This window comes from Lycorma delicatula, chromosome 8 (genome assembly GCF_047948215.1).
Source record: "Lycorma delicatula isolate Av1 chromosome 8, ASM4794821v1, whole genome shotgun sequence".
In the NCBI taxonomy this organism is placed as follows: Eukaryota; Metazoa; Arthropoda; class Insecta; order Hemiptera; family Fulgoridae; genus Lycorma; species Lycorma delicatula.
Genome location: NC_134462.1, coordinates 22,076,531 through 22,096,149, shown reverse-complemented (window position 1 = coordinate 22,096,149; position 19,619 = coordinate 22,076,531). Strand labels below are relative to the sequence as shown.

The following is a 19,619-nucleotide window of genomic DNA, read 5'->3' as shown; positions in this document are numbered from 1 at the left end:
TCTTTTAAGAGTAATAACATATTCTTCAATTAAAAACTCCTTTAACTTTATTATAAAAAATTTCATCATCTAGGTGTCAATATCACAGAGTAATTTCACCTTCAACTTCGGCCATCAACAGTACAGCAACCTATTCTTAATTGCAGATCTTTAAAAGATTGCTAACATATACTTAATGACATTCTTTTTTAGCTTAAAGACTATTTGTTTAAATGTCTTTAAAAACAGCACTGAGCAATGTATATGAGATCGATCCAAAATAAACTGTTTTAATCAATCATCACCAAGCCAAGAAAATAATTTTAGATCAAAAATACTTTGAACATATTTTTTGAAACTGTAATCTAAATGGTCATTCACAGAGAAGTTACAATCAACCACTATAGTTAAGAATTTCATTAGTGATGATCGCTGTGTAGTATTACTGATCATGACAATATTATTTTCTTTTTCGCAACATTTACTTTTAAAGGTTATTATGCGAATCTTGCCTCCTGGTGTATTAAGAGGGTAATTCACTGGACCATAGAGGTGCTGGATTCATCAATAAAGGAACGCTATTCAATATTATTAGATAATGTTTATTTTCATATTGTTAGATTATTATTTATTAGTAACTAAGTGTAGATATTTTACAATGGTTTTGTCTGAATGTTCACATTAATTTCATATTACATTATACGTTTAAGTTCACTCTTGTTCCACTACATTATAAACTGAATGACAATATGTTCCTGAAAAAGAAAGTAACAGTCAAGAACTAATTTACATATGACAAATAGTTAAAAAGAAGAAACTATACACATGCTTCCATGATTGAACATCTATAATATTGGAATTATTTTCATTTATTAATAAATTACATCCAATGAGATGTTGAATAGCTGAATGTTTAAATGAGATAAGTTCCAAAAGTGGTGCTGGCTAGTGAGAACTTTCAGCAACACATGCTGTTTGACGCATCATGCTACCATTGTAACAAAAGAAGTAAACATGAATATTAAATTCTCTTGTTGGAATTTTAACAAAATGAAAGTGAACAATCATGAAGAACAATGTTTGTATCAAATCTTGCTTTAAACTTCAGTACAATTTTCAGAGAAACAATTAAAATGCTTCAACAAGACTTTGGGTAAGGCTGTGGGAGCAGTTTGCAGTACCACAAATGGTTTATAATCATATTAAGCAGGGCAGAACATCAACTGAAGAAGATTTTAGACCTGGTGGGACTTTCCACATTAACAAACAATAACATTTATGCAATTTATGCTATGGTTTGTAGAGATCACCGTTTAAATGTATAAGAGAATTTGAGGAAGAGGACATAGGCATAAGATCATGCTACATAATTATAACAAAAAAATAGCAAGTTGCATCTTCACAAAATTAGAGTTGCATCCACTGACTATTGACCTCAAAAGAGAATCGGGCTGATAACAACTGTCAAGACATTCTTGACTATAAAAACTCTTTAAAAAACATTATAACAGAAGATGAGACTTGGGTTTTTGTCTGCAATGCGGAAACTGAAATGGAATTACTGCAATGAGTGGAAAAAAATTTCAGCAACCAAAAAAACCATGCAGCATTTGTTTCTGTAGTATTTTACATGACCAAGCCAGCTAATTTTACTTGACTTAAATCTGACAATATGTCCTCCTTGAAACATATTTTCAATTTTGTAATTATAATTTACTTTCTGTACCTCTTCTTCACTGACAGGAGAACATATTTTTCTTACCATTTTTTATTCAAAATTCGTCTAAGTATTCATGTTGGCTGCTGTTAGAGTCAATGCATCACCACTGGTCCGATTAATGATTTATAAATTGTCATTCTGTTGTTACTGCATATTTGTTTTGATTTCAACAAGTTCAATTTAGTGTAATATTCCCTTTCTCCTGTCATTATTCTGTTATTTATTTCACTTGAGATGTTGTAATATATAATATATATTCGTACTAGCACTCAATATGTGTCTTAGATCATTTGAATAAAGTATTACTTGCCTCTTTTCAATCAATCATGATAGCTCATTGATATATATATATATATATATATATATAATAAATGTGGGATAAACATTAACAGAATTTTTAATTTTTTTAACATGGTACACTGATCATGTTTTCTGTATAGATATAAAGCACTTAATTCAATAACCTACTGGTAAAAACTACATAAGAACTGAATTTTTTATAGAATCATTCAAAAAATACACAAGCTATAACAACAAATAATATAGTTATATTACAATAATTACCTGAGTACTTGTTTTTTTGTTAGCTAACATATTTTCTATATTTTTCCCCATTTCTTCAATGTCTGAACTATCTTCATCAGAACTTTCACCTTCATCAGTCGATAGAACTTCACAGGATGACAAAACTCTGTTCTGTAAATCAAATATCCTTTGACATTCCTCTTTGTACCTAGAAAAATAAATGAATATTGTTAAACAATATAATTCAGACTAGGATCCTCTCCATGTACAAAAACGAATTTTTTTTTATAACTAACTTAGTGCTCAGTTTAAAAAGCAAAGCTTAAGTAGAAATGAAGAGTATTATTCTTTACTTTAAAGTTTTTTAAATTAAAATTATTTTTTAAGCTTATTTTATTATAATAAAAAAATATACAAAGACATATTAGCATCAATATAAAATAGTTGAATAAATAAATGCTTAATTGAACTACTGTACAACATAATCTTCAAAGTCGTATATAGATAGTGCATTATTAAAAAAAAAAAAAAAAACATTTTAAAACTAGTATTTGATAAATTTAGTTTCAACTAACCTTTCTTGATGTTCAGCAATTGAAAATCGATTGCCTCTAGAAAATTTAGTCATTCCTTCTTCACCAGCTTTAGCTTTTTCAGTAGATAATGTTCTAACAACATCAATAACTTCCCATCGAGATAATTTTTTAATCTGCAAAAGGAAGAATAAAAAGCCATAAATAAAAATAAAAAACATTAACAATTTAGTTAAAAATTCTTAACAATAAGATTAAAAAAATATCCTATTTGTACCTTATGTATAAAAGTAATTAAACTGATGAAAATCATCTGGCATTAAATCTGGGCTGCAAGGGATCAATTCACTTGTAGCTAAGTGATAAAATATTTCACCATCATAAAATTTTCACTGAACTATTTCACATTCTTAACTATAATTTACTGCATTTCCATCAGACTCACAAATCTGGTAAAATATGTCGGCTGGTATCGCAATCCTCACGTAAAAAACAGATTTAACCATTTATTTTTCATAAACCAATTTAAAAAAATATTTAAGGTTTTCACAAATATGTTCAAAATAATGTTTACATACAAATTGCTGTATTTGTAATGATGTTAACACCTTATCAAAGGCAACTTACATGGTAATCACAGCTCAAAATGAAAACTATAAAACTGTAATAAAAGTACTCAGTATTAAATACTTAATTTCTGAATACATCTAATATTCTTGTTATTGCAAGTTTCTGTATCAAATTCTAAATTTTTTTCATGGAATCAAGTAAGATTATGACAAAGAACCGATGAATAAAGTTTTAAATCCTTAAAATGTATTACAAAAATTGTATAAAAATGCAAAATCTATAAATCGATACAAATATCTTTTTGTTGTTGAGCACCATAATCTTTTCCATAAAATTAAGATTACTATTTAAATTGTAAATGCCCTTTCTCAGCTGTGTATAATCATTGAACATTTAAAAAATCTATTATTTTAATTTTATAAAAGGTGAAATTCTTAAACCTAACAGTATAACAATTTCATACTATAGATGGATAATACCTTGGTATTTTTTAAATATTAAACTGGCTCAAAATTTTGCTTAACTTGTATTTTTAATGAGAATTTACAAACAAAAAATTTCCTCAATGATGAAAATTAGATATAATTTTTGAAATTATGAAAATGATAAACATTTTTAAAAGTATACTAAATATTAAACAAAAAAAAAATCAACATACATTTAAAAAAAAATAGAATCAATAAAACATGAATAAAATACCAACCTCTTCTTCGGGTACTCCAAATTTTCTTAATAAAGCTTTAGCATTATTTAAGGACAATCTTCTTAAATCAGCATCTGTACCAGTTACAGTTCTTTTAGGCTGGGCTTCTTGTTCTTCTTTACTTTGCTAAAAACAACAAATTAGTAATACCAATTTAAAAACAATTAAAAAAAAAAAAATTAAAAATAATTGAATTAGTATAGTAAATATAATATTTCTCCTGGGAAAATCAAGTTTCTTACAACAGCACAAATTTAATGCAACATAGTAGCTATATATGACAAAAAGAGCTTTTTCAAGTTACAGAAGTAGTATATTAAAAAAAATTCTTTTGTAGTTCTGTGCAAGAAAACTGACTGGTTATTTTATTTTGTTTCCTTTTGAAACAAAATAAAAAATTAAAAGTCAATTAATCAGTTCTATTCTAAATTTTACAAAAAAAAAACTGATCCATAAAAAATAGTTACATGTCAAAAAAGCACTACAATAAAAAAAAAAAAACAAATTTCAAGTCACTTACCACTGTGACTCATTGCGTAAGTGCATATGACAAATATACCACTGTACAGTCAACATAACCTCAACTTTTTTTGACTTTAATTTGACCCTAACTAAAGAACAACTCCATCAATCTTCATCAAATTTTCACACGCACAACTTCAGGTGCACTTCTTCAGCATACATAAATTTCAATGAAATTGATCTACTTTCGGAGACTTTCAAGTCAAAAACTTTTATACAAAGGCCTATATATATATATATATATATATATATATATATATATATATATATATATATATATATATACACATTTTGTACTACTCCTCATATCCCAAAACATAAAGAAAATTCATTTCCCCCCTACTTCCACCATGTGACTTAAAGTAATACAATTCTTTCTTCAAAAAGTCATTAAAAACACTTGGAATAACGTAAGACAGCCCTACATTAATATATTATAACAAAACAACAAATATATCATTTGACTTTTTTAACTTTCACTGGAGAGTTTATTTTTAGTTTAGGAAATAATGTACTTATAAAGTTAAACACCATTTAAAAACTTTTTAAGTGTATATATATATATATATATATATATATCCTCCTCTATGAATCATGAGACCTTGCCGTTGGTGAGGGGGCTTGAGTGCTCAGGGATACAGAGTAGCTGAACCGAAGGTGCATCCATATCGGAGAGGTATCTGTTGAGAGCCAGACTAAGGAATGATTCCTGAAAGAGGGCAGCAGCTCTTTCAGTAGTTGTTAGGGACGTGAGTCACAATGACTTAAACGGCCGTATCAACATCACTCAGTCCTCTGAGTGCTGCGCAGCTGAAAGCAATGGAAAACTACAGCTGCTTTTTTTCCAAGAAAATGTGGCTTTCTGCATTTTCACATAGCAATAATGGAGGCGCCTTCCTTGGTAAAATATTCCGGAGGTAAAATAGTCCCTCGTTCGGATCTCCGGGTGGGGACTACTAAAGAAGGGGTCACCAGAAAATTAAAAAAATAACATTCTACGAGTCGGAGCGTGGAATGTTAGAAGCTTAAAAAAGGTTGGTAGGCTAGAAAATTTAAAAAGGGAAATGGGTAGGACAAATGTGGATATAGTAGGAATTAGTGAGGTTCGGTGGGAAGAGGAAGGCGACTTTTGGTCAGGTGATTTTAGAGTAATTAACTCAGCCTCAAATAATGGGCAGGCAGGAGTAGGTTTCGTGATGAACAAGAAGATAGGGAGGAGAGTGGAGTATTTCAAAACGCATAGCGATAGAATCATTGTAATAAGGATAAAATCAAAACCTAAACCGACAACGATTATTAACGTCTATATGCCCACAAGCGCCCATGATGATGATGAGGTAGAGTGTGTATACGAAGAGATTGATGAAGCAATTAAACACGTAAAAGGAGATGAAAATTTAATAATAGTTGGAGATTGGAATGCAAGCATTGGAGAAGGCAAGGAAGGAAATATAGTGGGTGAATACGGGCTGGGCAAAAGGAATGAAAGAGGGGACCGACTTATAGAGTTTTGCACAAAGTATAATTTAGTAATTGCCAACACCCAATTTAAAAATCATAATAGAAGAATATACACTTGGAAAAAGCCAAGCGATACTGCAAGGTATCAGATAGATTATATTATGGTTAAGCAAAGATTTAGAAATCAACTCGTTGACTGCAAAACTTACCCTGGAGCAGACATTGATAGCGACCATAATTTGGTGATAATGAAATGTAGATTGGGGTTTAAAAACCTGAAGAAAAGGTGTCAGATGAATCTGTGGAATTTAGAGAAGCTTGAGGAAGAGGAGGTAAAGAAGATTTTTGAGGAGGACATCGCAAGAGGTCTGAGTAAAAAAGATAAGGTAGAAAATGTAGAAGAAGAATGGGAGAATGTTAAAAAGGAAATTCTTAAATCAGCAGAAGCAAACTTTGGCGGAATAAAGAGAACTGGCAGAAAACCTTGGGTTTCAGACGATATATTGCAGCTGATGGATGAACGTAGAAAATATAAGAATGCTAGTGATGAAGAAAGTAAAAGGAACTATCGGCAATTAAGAAATGCTATAAACAGGAAGTGCAAACTGGCAAAAGAAGAGTGGATTAAAGAAAAGTGTTCAGAAGTGGAAAGAGAAATGAACATTGGTAAAATAGACGGAGCATACAGGAAAGTTAAGGAAAATTTTGGGGTACATAAATTAAAATCTAATAATGTGTTAAATTAAGATGGTACACCAATATATAATACGAAAGGTAAAGTCGATAGATGGGTGGAATATATTGAAGAGTTATACGGAGGAAATGAATTAGAAAATGGTGTTATAGAGGAAGAAGAGGAAGTTGAGGAGGATGAAATGGGAGAAACAATACTGAGATCTGAATTTAAGAGAGCATTAAAAGATTTAAATGGCAGAAAGGCTCCTGGAATAGACGGAATACCTGTAGAATTACTGCGCAGTGCAGGTGAGGAAGTGATTGATAGATTATACAAACTGGTGTGTAATATTTATGAAAATGGGGAATTTCCATCAGACTTCAAAAAAAGTGTTATAGTTATGATACCAAAGAAAGCAGGGGCAGATAAATGTGAAGAATACAGAACAATTAGTTTAACTAGTCACGCATCAAAAATCTTAACTAGAATTTTATACAGAAGAATTGAGAGGAGAGTGGAAGAAGTGTTAGGAGAAGACCAATTTGGTTTCAGGAAAAGTATAGGGACAAGGGAAGCAATTTTAGGCCTCAGATTAATAGTAGAAGGAAGATTAAAGAAAAACAAACCAACATACTTGGCGTTTATAGACCTAGAAAAGGCTTTCGATAACGTAGACTGGAATAAAATGTTCAGCATTTTAAAAAAATTAGGGTTCAAATACAGAGATAGAAGAACAATTGCTAACATGTACAGGAACCAAACAGCAACAATAACAATTGAAGAACATAAGAAAGAAGCCCTAATAAGAAAGGGAGTCTGACAAGGATGTTCCCTATCTCCGTTACTTTTTAATCTTTACATGGAACTAGCAGTTAATGATGTTTAAGAACAATTTAGATTCGGAGTAACAGTACAAGGTGAAAAGATAAAGATGCTACGATTTGCTGATGATATAGTAATTCTAGCCGAGAGTAAAAAGGATTTAGAAGAAACAATGAACGGCATAGATGAAGTCCTACGCAAGAACTATCACATGAAAATAAACAAAAACAAAACAAAAGTAATGAAATGTAGTAGAAATAACAAAGATGGACCACTGAATGTGAAAATAGGAGGAGAAATGATTATGGAGGTAGAAGAATTTTGTTATTTGGGAAGTTGAATTACTAAATATGGACAAAGCAGGAGCTATATAAAATGCCGAATAGCACAAGCTAAACGAGCCTTCAGTAAGAAATATAATTTGTTTGCATCAAAAATTAATTTAAATGTCAGGAAAAGATTTTTGAAAGTGTATGTTTGGAGTGTCGCTTTATATGGAAGTGAAACTTGGACGATCGGAGTATCTGAGAAGAAAAGATTAGAAGCTTTTGAAATGTGGTGCTATAGGAGAATGTTAAAAATCAGGTGGGTGGATAAAGTGACAAATGAAGAGGTATTGCGGCAAATAGATGAAGAAAGAAGCATTTGGAAAAATATAGTTAAAAGAAGAGACAGACTTATAGGCCACATACTAAGGCATCCTGGAATAGTCGCTTTAATATTGGAAGGACAGGTAGAAGGGAAAAATTGTGTAGGCAGGCCACGTTTGGAATATGTAAAACAAATTGTTAGGGATGTAGGATGTAGAGGGTATACTGAAATGAAATGACTGGCACTAGATAGGGAATCTTGGAGAGCTGCATCAAACCAGTCAAATGACTGAAGACAAAAAAAAAATATATATATATAAAATTAACATCAAATAAGAAATGTCTAGCTAAAAAATATATCCTAACCATAACAATTCATTAAGGTTAAAAAAAAATTTACATTTTTAAAGAAAGTTAAAAACAAACTTACAGTTGGCTTGTTTGGCATTCGAACATAGGAAAATCCTTCACCACAGCCTGTTGGATCAGCTGGTCCAGTTAACTGAAGTAAACACTTTCCTTTCATTGCTTGTATATAAGCACGTGTCGTATTCCAAGGAGCCACTTTGACCTCATCATCCATTTTTAACTGCATTTCTTCATCATCATCTTCACAAGGCGTAAATATAAACTTTTCTCCATAACCAGCATCCTATAATGCGAAATATAATTCATTAAATGATCAGATATTGTCAAATACAATCTGAATTTCTCAAATAATAGACCAACACCTGAAGTAAAGTTCTATTAAACATTGAACCAGAAGAGTGTTATTTAATTTGATTCTGTTGGCCCACTTGTACAAAGAATAATTTAGAACTTCAGATTTGAAAGGGCTATTCTTTGTTTATTTTTAACAGCATGTGACTTATATATAAATATATATAAACACTAAATGCTCTCTGTTTATACTTTATATTACTACAAATGTTCACAGAAAGTGAGAAACATTTTCAAATTTTCATTAGTTTTTTAATAAAAAATTTTAATTAAATTTTTTATTATATTTAAAGTGTGATCTTTCATTTATTTTTACAGCATAATGAACAAAAAAAAATTATATTCAAAATATTTAAACAATGAAATCAATAACAGGAGCTTGGCTGAGATATTCCAATACAGAAACCAAACATTTAGATGAATTTTTTCTGACCACACTTATTTTGTTCACTTTTCAAATAACAACACTGGAAAAATCCTCTGAATCCAGATAGCTATTCAAAATTTATATCTTAGGCTAACAACAAAACCCAAAATTGTAAGAATTTATTGTCAGAAATTTTCTTAGTTAAAAACTAAAAAAATTACAAATTTTTTTATAAATATTAAAACATAAATATCATACAAATAAAACACACTTTTAATCTTTGTTCTGCTGCAATCATACTAAAATATGCACAACATTGTTCTGGTGAAACCATTGCTCGTATTTCCTCTTCAGTAGGTAATCGGAAATCAGGTTTAATTACCCACCAGTTTGAATCCATACCTGAAAAATAGACATGCAATATCATTATATTCTTACACAAAAAAATACAAGCAGTTTTCAAAAGCAATTAACATAAAACCATAAAACAGATTAAAAAAAAGTACATAAATATCAAATACGATAATAAAATTTACCTTCATAAGATTAGAAATTTTTTATTGAAAACAAGTTCAACTACATCTAAAATTGCATTTATACGAAAGTATAAATGATGCAAAACATGTAAAATAATTTTTATAGTTATTTGTAATCTGATAAAAAGATTAAGATCAGTTTGTATTTTTAAGTATAAAAACTAGGTTTTTATTAAACTTTAAGGTATTTTTAATAATAAATAAATAGGATGCAAGAGGAAAGTAAGGATAAAAAGGATAGGTGCCATACCATTACCTGTGCGCTTGAAATCCGCACACAGCTTAAGTCTTTTCCGAATGCTGCTCTCAGAATGTGAAGGAAATGCTTTCTTAATATCATCCATTTTAATTCTACGAGGTACATCTTGACTTTTCCAAAACAGACGATAAATAAAGACCTAAAAAATATAAGTATATTAAAGATAAATAATAAAATTAATACTTATATCATTTAGATCTGCATTAGTTTAAAAAATTTTACCCACAGTCCAAGAGAACATTAAAAAATGGAAAGTTATGTATTTTATTGTTGTTATAAATAATCATTTTTATAATTATTTAAAATAATGGTAACAATGAACAAATATAATGAAAATAAATAAAATCATGCCTGGAGAGTATATTTCTATTGTTTTTTAAATAAAAATAAAAATGCTATTTTGAAAAAATAATTATATTAGTATAAAGATAAAATTCAAATTTATTAAAAGAAAACAATGAATAATAGCTTAACTAAAATTAATTACATCTAATTATTAAATTATCACTCATTTTGGGGTAAAAGTGAATGTTAGGAAAATGTAAGTAATAAGGATAGCAGAGCAATGCGTATTTATACAAAAGAAAAAAAGCGTTGAACAAGTAAAACAGTACAGGTACTTAGATAGTATGTTGAACAGAATATTACAAAAGTGAAAATAAAAAATAATATAAATGAGTAAGAGTAGAGTAGAATATATAAGAATAAGAGAGAGTAAGTATCTCAAAACTAGTGTTAGAAGGACTTTTTTTACTACTTTAGAAAAAATACGTCTCTAGCATTTGTCCCAGCTTTCAGCCATAATGGTCTTTTGAGAAGGTAAAATTAAATTGGAGTAGTTTACTACTAATTTTATTAACTACAGTTACACTTATTCCGTACTTAACAACTTCTTATAGTATAAGGTTAATATTCCCACAAAGAGTAAAAACAGACGATACTTTTCTGGATGTCAAATCTACTTTAAACATCTTTCACAAACTGCTGCTTAAAACACTTATGAATTACTGTCCACTCAGTGAAAATCCCTGAAATCAAGTATCTAAACAAAATAACAAACATAAAAAATTATCATATATCCAACTAACAAAACATGCAACAGACAAATTCAGCACTATAAAAATTAAACTGCAATAACTCTATTAAATATTATATTGGGCAGATTGACACAAACTCACTCACAGATACTAGAATATATCCAAACATTGTACCTAACAAAAATCAACCTTTATAAATCACATCACAGACACAGGATATCCATAGAAAGACATTAATCACAATATACAGATTAAATACAGCAAATCAAAAACTCAACACACTTGAACTTGATACAAACTCGCTAAATTTTCCAACAACAAATAAAATTAACTAACACAACATATATAATTTGATTACAAATTAAAAGGGTTTCCTAATCACTTATAGATGTGCATCATTCATAACAGTCTCACTGATAAATCCAGTGAAGAAAGAGTTGCAAAATTGACATTTCCATAATTTGAAAGTAAGTTTCTGACATTTCCCTAATTTGAAAGTAAGTTATTAATCATTTTTATGTCTGCTTTATTTATAAGAAGTATTTACAATAAAGAAGGTTTTATAATTATAGCTAGGTAATGCTAAAAGACAAGTGTTCACAATTTGCATTAAAAAAAAACACCAAATATTTTAATGCATAAATTAGTCTCTCTTTATTTTTTTCACAGTATACTCTAAATTAGTTAAATCTTGCATAAAACCTTATCAATATATATATATATATATATATATATATATATTCACGAAACTGTGCAACTTTGAACATTTGACACTTAGTCATTCATTAGACCTCCTTTTTTAAAAATATATTCCATTATTACATTATCAATAAAACAGTGCTAATACAAAACTGAACTAAGGCGAAATATTCCAACAAAGTATCAAAAATACTTATGTACAGAAAATCCAAACTTTTTTGCTTAATGAACAGCTTAAAATTCTTAAATAAATACTACTGAATAAAATTATTCTTAATTAGATGGGTATCAGATGTATTATATATGCCTTAATATTCAAAATTATAACCTTATTCTATAAATTATGTACCTGCAGAAAATCACGAACAAAGTTATTAGCTCGTTTTGAATTTGGACCTGGTACTTCATATAATGGACATAACTGGCCTGCAGCAAATAAAGAATCCATTTCTCTAACACAGTATTGATGTCTGTAATAAAAGAATTAAAAATATATATATATATATAAAATAGATGGATATGTGTTTAACTGAATTACACAAATATTAAAATTTTATTTTATTAACAAAATTTTAATTATTAATTAACATTTTTTATTTTTTAATTCAATTAAAAAATGAAACATACACACATACACACACACACACACATATATATATATATATATATATATATATATATATAAAGACATGTAAACAACTATTGTTAATAATAATAATAATAATACTTACTATATGTACACCATAAGTGTAAGATAACAGTAGAACTGTACATATGATCATATATCATATAAATATATTTATTATATTTATAATATTATAAATACTATATTTCACTAATCTGTTAGTCTGTTCCAATTTTCCAGGCTTACCTATGTTCAGGCTTTATCATATATTTCTACTTTTCTCTCACCAAAAACAACTTCTCTTTCATGACTTTTTTCTCTTCCAATTTCCTTTGTCAATGTACCAAACCATCTCTTTCTGGATTTCCTTCTAGAACTACTGCTTTTTCTGCTTAAATAGTTATTTTCCATAGGTTTTCATTCTGCATTCTCTGCAGATATGACTCATTTTAATTTCTCTTTCCCAACGTCTTGTTTTTTTTTTCAGTGCACTTCTCAGAAATTTAATTCCTATCCTTGCATTTTATTTTTCTTCTTCCTTCAGCACCTAAATTGTTACAACCATAAAACCTTCTGAACTTTTGACTAAAAGTATGTAATGCAATAATGCAAGGTGGTAATCAGAAAAAGGGGAAAATCCTGGAAGTGTTTAAAGAAAAGTCAAGTATGAAGATTGTAGGAAATAAAATATATGAAATAATCAGAGGTCGGAAAAGAGGTAGGAAATTTTTCTGTCCAGTAATTAAGAACAAAATTCTTGAACCTATTACATAAAAATTGGAGTTTGGATGAAAAAGTAGAGATAAGAATTAAGGAGATAGAAGAGGCTCTAAAGAAGAAGAAGAAAATGAAGAAGGCACCACCAGGAGATATTTAAGTATCAATAATTATTATAAAACAGCAGATGTGAGGTCTACAGAGGCTCCAAAGACTATTTTACAGTGGTATAGGAGAAAAAGTATACCAGTCTATTCAAAGAGAAGAGCTATTATACAGATTCATAAAAAGTGAAACAGAAAAAACTATGTCAATATTTATATTAATACCAAATTCCTAATAGAAATCAAATTTGGTATTTGAGAAAGTGCTAACAACAGAATAAGAATTGAGAATTTTTTTTATACAAATGTATGAAAAGAAATGGGATTATCAGAAACATTTAATTACAGTGTTTTTTGGACATTAAGACAAGCAACAGTATCAGAAGAAAATGGCTACAGAAAGAACTGGAGAACTATGGTGTGGAGGTGATGATAAGTGTCATGCAAAAGTAATAATTGGAAAAACAGACTGGTACTCAATCAAATTAGTAATTTTGTCAGAGAAGTGCCTCTCTCTGATGTTTATATTAGGAACAAATGGAATATGTTAAAAAGGGTAAAGCGAAGGTGATTCAGAATCTGGGAATGCAGATGTTTACAGATGACACAGTTATTTCAGGATAAAAGAGGAAAATTATCAAAAGGTGTTGCATAAACAGAATAAACAGTAAAGGCAAGGATGGGAATTAATTAGCAGTTCATTGGGTGTTCATAGAACTCCTTCTGAAGGAGGCTAGGGTAAACTAGTAGTTTATCTTAGTTTTTTCATGTTAGGTCAACCAAGAATTAACTACATGAATAATAGAAAATACAATACACGTAAGTATAGTCTAGTGGAGCGTTTCTCAACCTGGGGATTGTGACCCCCATGGAGGTGACAATGAAATGAAAGGGGAGGTTACAAATTAGCCTACAACTTTACATTTATGCAATGAAATTATTTTATGAGAAAAAAATCATTAATTATTAACATTTTAGTTACAAAATAAGTATACATGTAAAGAAAATAAATTAATGAGATGATTGTATTTGTTTTTCATTTAAAAGTTTCTCGATATGTGGATCTACATTAGAAACATACAAAATCAAATTTTTTTTCAAGTGATAAAAGAGGATTCCTATACTTAGTTTTAAGCACAACCATAGATGAAAAACCCTTTTCACAGAGGTAAGACATGGTGAAAGGGATTAATTTTTTAATGTTTTTTTGATTAAATTTCCATATTCACTTTAATGAGCAAGCCAAAAACGTATCTAAATCTTCAGATATGAATTGTAGTTGTAACATTTTTTGGCAATTTCGATGAGCTGGTCATGAATCTCAATTGGTAACTTGCAGCTGCAACAATGTTTTCACTAAATGGATTCAGTACCCATCCCTTTGAGAAATAGTTTTTTATATTCCGGGAAATATTCCACCAACTGAATTTTTAGCTCATACTAATGTATTTACATGCTCTCCAAACTGAGGTGAATAGTAGTGTCTTTTTTCATCCAAATTTTTCTCAATATAATTGGAAATGAGTGGAAACAAATCAAAATTTTTTTTAAGGCGAATAATCCAGATATCAAGCTTCTTAATGAAAGCATGAACTTTGCCTGTCATTAATAAAATGCCTTTATCACATCTCTGTAAATTCACATTTAAGTCATTTAAATGTGAAAATACATCAGCTAAGTAAGCCAACAACAAAATATGCTCATTATTCGGTAAAAGCATTGAGAATGGTGTTTGTTTATCATTATTAATTCATCTTGCAATTCCAATATCTGGGTTAACAATTTCCTCTGTGATACCATCTGACTTCTACATGGAAAATAAGAGGTTTTTTCTTTTTGCCCATTTCATTGCATAATCTAGCTAATAGCCTATTCTGTAATGGTCAACTTTTAATAAAATTAACCATTTTCACAGCTTTACAAAGAATTTGTTTGAGATTTTCCACCATATTTTTTGTGGCAAGACCATGTCTGTGATGGAAGCAGTGTGTCCATTCTGCCCTTGGTATAAGATGCACTTTTAAGTTTTTCAGAGATCCATTGTTCTTTCCTATTATCGCCTTTGCACCATCACTACATACTGTAATACATTTTGTCCAATCTATGTTATAGTTTTTAACAGCTTCATAAAAAACATCAAACAGACATTGTCCTGTTGCACAACCAGTTACTGATATGCAAAGCAACATATTTTCTTTGACTGATCTGTCCCTATTGCATTCATATTTCACAAAACATAAGAACTGAGAAATGTTTGTCACATCTGTTGATTTACCAAATTGAATTCCATAAAACTCACTTGAACTTACTTGCTGAATTATCTGATCACAAACATCGGCAGCCATGTCATTGATTTGCCTTGATACTATATTGTTAGAAAGCGGTTTATACTGCTGACCGCATGACATGTTCAAACATATCATTTGCATGTTTGAACATGACGCTCTCACAGGAAATATTATGCAGCAGAACAAATTACAAGAAGCACGTATACATCAAGTTGTAACCTATAAATCACTCCTCATGTTTGTACACTTCATACAAGCATTTTCATACTCATCACTATCAACACTGCTAAATACTTTATTTAGCAGTGTTATTTCACTGGATTGGGGTAGGGGGTTGTGAAATATTCATTATTTTTATTTTTTTACTTTTTGGGGGTTACAGAACCAAAAAGGTTGACAGTAGCACTGGTCTAGTGTACGTAGACCCTAGTACATACACCATGCAATATGTTATACAGTAGATTTCTACTTAAAAGATTCCATTTCAGCTTTTCTCACTAATAGCAGGATATATTGCATATTTTAAATGCAATTAAACTTTTTTTTAAACCAATGTTATTTATAGTTAATTTACATAAAAACTTACACAGAATATATTATTTTTTGGTAGGTATTTTTTCTTTTGTTAGATCAATTAAAAAAAACTTATTAAAATTATTGAAAAAAAAAGAAAGAAATATTTGGTATTAATTTTTGATAATTTAAGGTAGTCCTAATTTTGTTCACCATGAAGTATTAAACCTACTTCCATATATTTAAAACACTTTATTCTTGATTTATATTGCAGGGATTTTTAGATATCCTTACAAAAACAATATGAAGTGATAAATGGAAAAATATTCAAGAACAGACTATAAAATATGTATTAATATTATATATATATATATATATAAATTCTCTATAAGGTTAACTAGAAATTTTTATTTGTTTATGGCAAATTAACAAAGTTATTTATTTCAAACCCAAAAAAGTACATTTTCTGACAAAACGTTTTCATGTTTTACTCTGTTTTTCTCAAAAGCTATGTGAGATAGAGGTCTGGGACCTCCACTTTTATTCAATTTTTTAGATAAAAAAACCATAAGGGAGCACCAAATTTACCCCTCAATTTGTACCCCAAGAATTTTAGTACAGTTTAATTTCACAAAGTGAGCAGAAAGTAAAGCTAAAAGTTGTGAGCCGAAACTCATAAACAAACCATTCTGACCTAACTTCTTTTTTCTTACTTTTTGGCTACTAAAACATTCTTGAGAGATTGCCTGGCAATTTAAATGGAATATAGATAATTCTATTGGATTATAAATAAATCCAATAATAATCCAATTATTATTGGATTATAAAAATATAACTGTGCTAATAAAATTTAATATTATGTATGAAATATAAACCACCAAAACACAGTAATTAGGTAAGTTAAACTTATCATACTAATTTCCAAGAATCAATTTCTGTGGCATCCTGCATCTTCAGTTGGTATTAAATTCTATAATTACATTACAATAAACTCCTTTTAAAAAAGTTGTTATTTTAATTTTATTTTAGATTGTTCTTTGTTTTGAAATTTTGAAGTATTATGAATGCATATGCAAATTTTGTTGTTCAGTACTGTTATCACTAATTTCAATGTTTTGGTGGTTTATGTTCATATAATATTAAATATATAAATCATTGCAATTAATAATGGTAAGTTTAACTGTCTTATTTACTACGTTTTGGTGGTTTATATTTCATTTAAATATAAATGAAATTAATATATATATATATATATATATATATATATATATACATACAATATTAACTGCTTAACCACCAAAACTCAGTAACAGATAAAACCTAAAATAAACTATTACAGATAAAACCAATTGCCATTTTGTGTGGAGTTGTGTTGTTCATATATTTTTTGTGGTTACTAATAGTGTTTATGTTTTCTAAATTTTAAGTGTTTTAATATTTACTTTACGTAATTATAGAATTTATATAACAATTGATGATGCAAAAGTTGACTACTGGTATTGCTATCAGTATTTGTTATTGTGTTTTGGTGGTTAAGTTGTTAATATTTAATTTAATTAGCACAGTGGTCAATATGATAATGAATTATTTGAATTTTCAAAAAAAAACAATAAAAAACAAGAAAACACACTTTTTTTTTTAATTAATAGTAAACATATCATCACCTTGTACGTATAACAAGAAAATCAGAATGTGGTATATTATGTTCATATATAGGAACTCGATACATATTATTTTCGAGAGCTTGTATTGAGCGACCAGGAGGTAGAACACCGAGAAACGGAGATGTATGTGCATAAGCAATTTCACCATATTTATACTCTTGAGGACCTTGATCCTTTCCAGCCTTCCTTTTATAATAATTTTTTATTTTTGTGCACATTCCAACCTATTAAAAAAAAAACACTGAATAAATAAATGAAATTTTTACAAAATAAAAAAAAATTCTGTTTAGCATGATCATAATAAAATTTATGTATTTTAAACAAAATAATATTTAAAAAATAAATAGCACATTTTTACTAAAGGAAGAATTATATTAATATTATTGTTAACGTTATTAACAAACTCAATAGTTAATTCTTTTTCAAAATAAAAGAATGTACAGGAGAGAAAATACTGTAATACATAAAGCAAATAAGCTAATAATAAATTGAAGAAACAGATTTATCAAATGATGGTTCAAAACAAATGAGGACTTTCTGTAACAATTTGATTTTTATAAATTGTATCTTCCTAACTCTAACACAACTACCAGCCAGTGTTCATTATGGTATGTTTTAAGCTTTAAGTCATACTTACACAACCTATTCCTTATTTTAGCAGTCAATCACTCTTATGACGTCAAAATGAGAGGTGCCAATATTGTGCAAAAATCATGAAATTTCTCAAGAACAAATAGGTAAAATCCAATGAAATATTTACTAAACTTCAAGGAAAGTTACAGAATGAATATTAATCACAAGCAAGAGTTTATGATAGAGAAAAATCAATTCCTGGAATAAGAGAGCTCTAAGATAGGAAAAAAAATCACAATTTTATTGACCAACAGCTATAGCTACTCCTTATAACTACTGAAATTAATGGAAGTGTTTGGGCCTATTTGGTATTTCTACAACTGTCATAGAAATCAAGAATTATGTTGGAAAAAAACATTGTACATAAACAATATAAAAATGTATGAGTTCCTCACCTCCTCACCAAATAATAAGGAAAAATGTTTAGCAGCTATGAGTCAACTTCTTTAACCCTTACTAGTTTTTGATGAGATAACTCGTCATTAACTACCTTGATAAGAATTGCCTATGACAAAGTAACTCATTATCCACTTTTTTGAAAAGTGCTTCTGATGAAATAATTCATCATTATGAATTGACCTGTTTTTCGATGAGTTACTGCAATGTGAGTCAGTCTAGTACCATTTTTACTATAATTTTACAGTGAAGCGCTAGTAACATATCAGTTCTCTATTTTACATGTCTTGTTTCATACCCTTCTGAACAGCTGAAGTGCAATTGTTTTTGTTATTTTGATTGTTCCTTAAGTTTCTTAAGTGTTTATTTTATAATTTCTTTGTGTTATTTATTGTTTTTCATAATTATTTTTGTATAATTTTCAGTCATACTTTTATATCCAATTGTTTGTGTCTATTGATGTGACTGTAAGTAAATAAGAAATAACAGAATTGTTTACTATAAACTAACTTTAGTAAATTTTTATAAGAGCAAACAATCTTCGTGTTATTATTTGATTTACTTAATAGTGTTTCATAATAATAATGATATAGCAATTAGGTATTGTAAATGATATTTATTAGTACAAAATGGTCTGTTCATCACGTGTACATAATAGTGATATAATTGAACTCTTAAATATTATTTTTTATATTGCATGATAAGAAAAGTATATAAGTAGATCCTTAAATTAGTTTTTTGTTGTATTTCATTACATAGATCAAAATTATGTCAAAAGAAGGGAAAATAACCAAGGTATAGTGAGAAAATAATATGATTTTCAACTAAAATAAAGAACCGTTAAAGGGTTAATAATCTGAAAATTTAAAAATAGAAAGAGAATATTTTTCATTATTATAGCCTCCAGTGAATTTTGGGCCCACAACCAAATTATAAATCAAACAGAACTAAGTATGCAGT

At 28.7% G+C, this 19,619-nt stretch overlaps 1 protein-coding gene across 4 annotated transcripts in view; it reads right to left on the bottom strand.

Moving 5' to 3' along the window:
• The window catches only part of Taf1 (TATA-box binding protein associated factor 1), a 141,902-nt gene that overhangs the window by 36,909 nt on the left and 85,374 nt on the right, over positions 1-19,619 (bottom strand). For all 4 annotated transcript variants that reach the window (XM_075372406.1, XM_075372405.1, XM_075372407.1 and 1 more), the window contains 8 exons: positions 17,631-17,854; positions 12,069-12,189; positions 9,981-10,122; positions 9,460-9,590; positions 8,532-8,753; positions 4,031-4,156; positions 2,800-2,933; positions 2,264-2,432 (listed from right to left, as the gene is read on the bottom strand). In XM_075372406.1, coding sequence (XP_075228521.1) covers positions 2,264-2,432; positions 2,800-2,933; positions 4,031-4,156; positions 8,532-8,753; positions 9,460-9,590; positions 9,981-10,122; positions 12,069-12,189; positions 17,631-17,854 — 1,269 coding nt within the window. The remainder of the gene's footprint in view (positions 1-2,263; positions 2,433-2,799; positions 2,934-4,030; positions 4,157-8,531; positions 8,754-9,459; positions 9,591-9,980; positions 10,123-12,068; positions 12,190-17,630; positions 17,855-19,619) is intronic.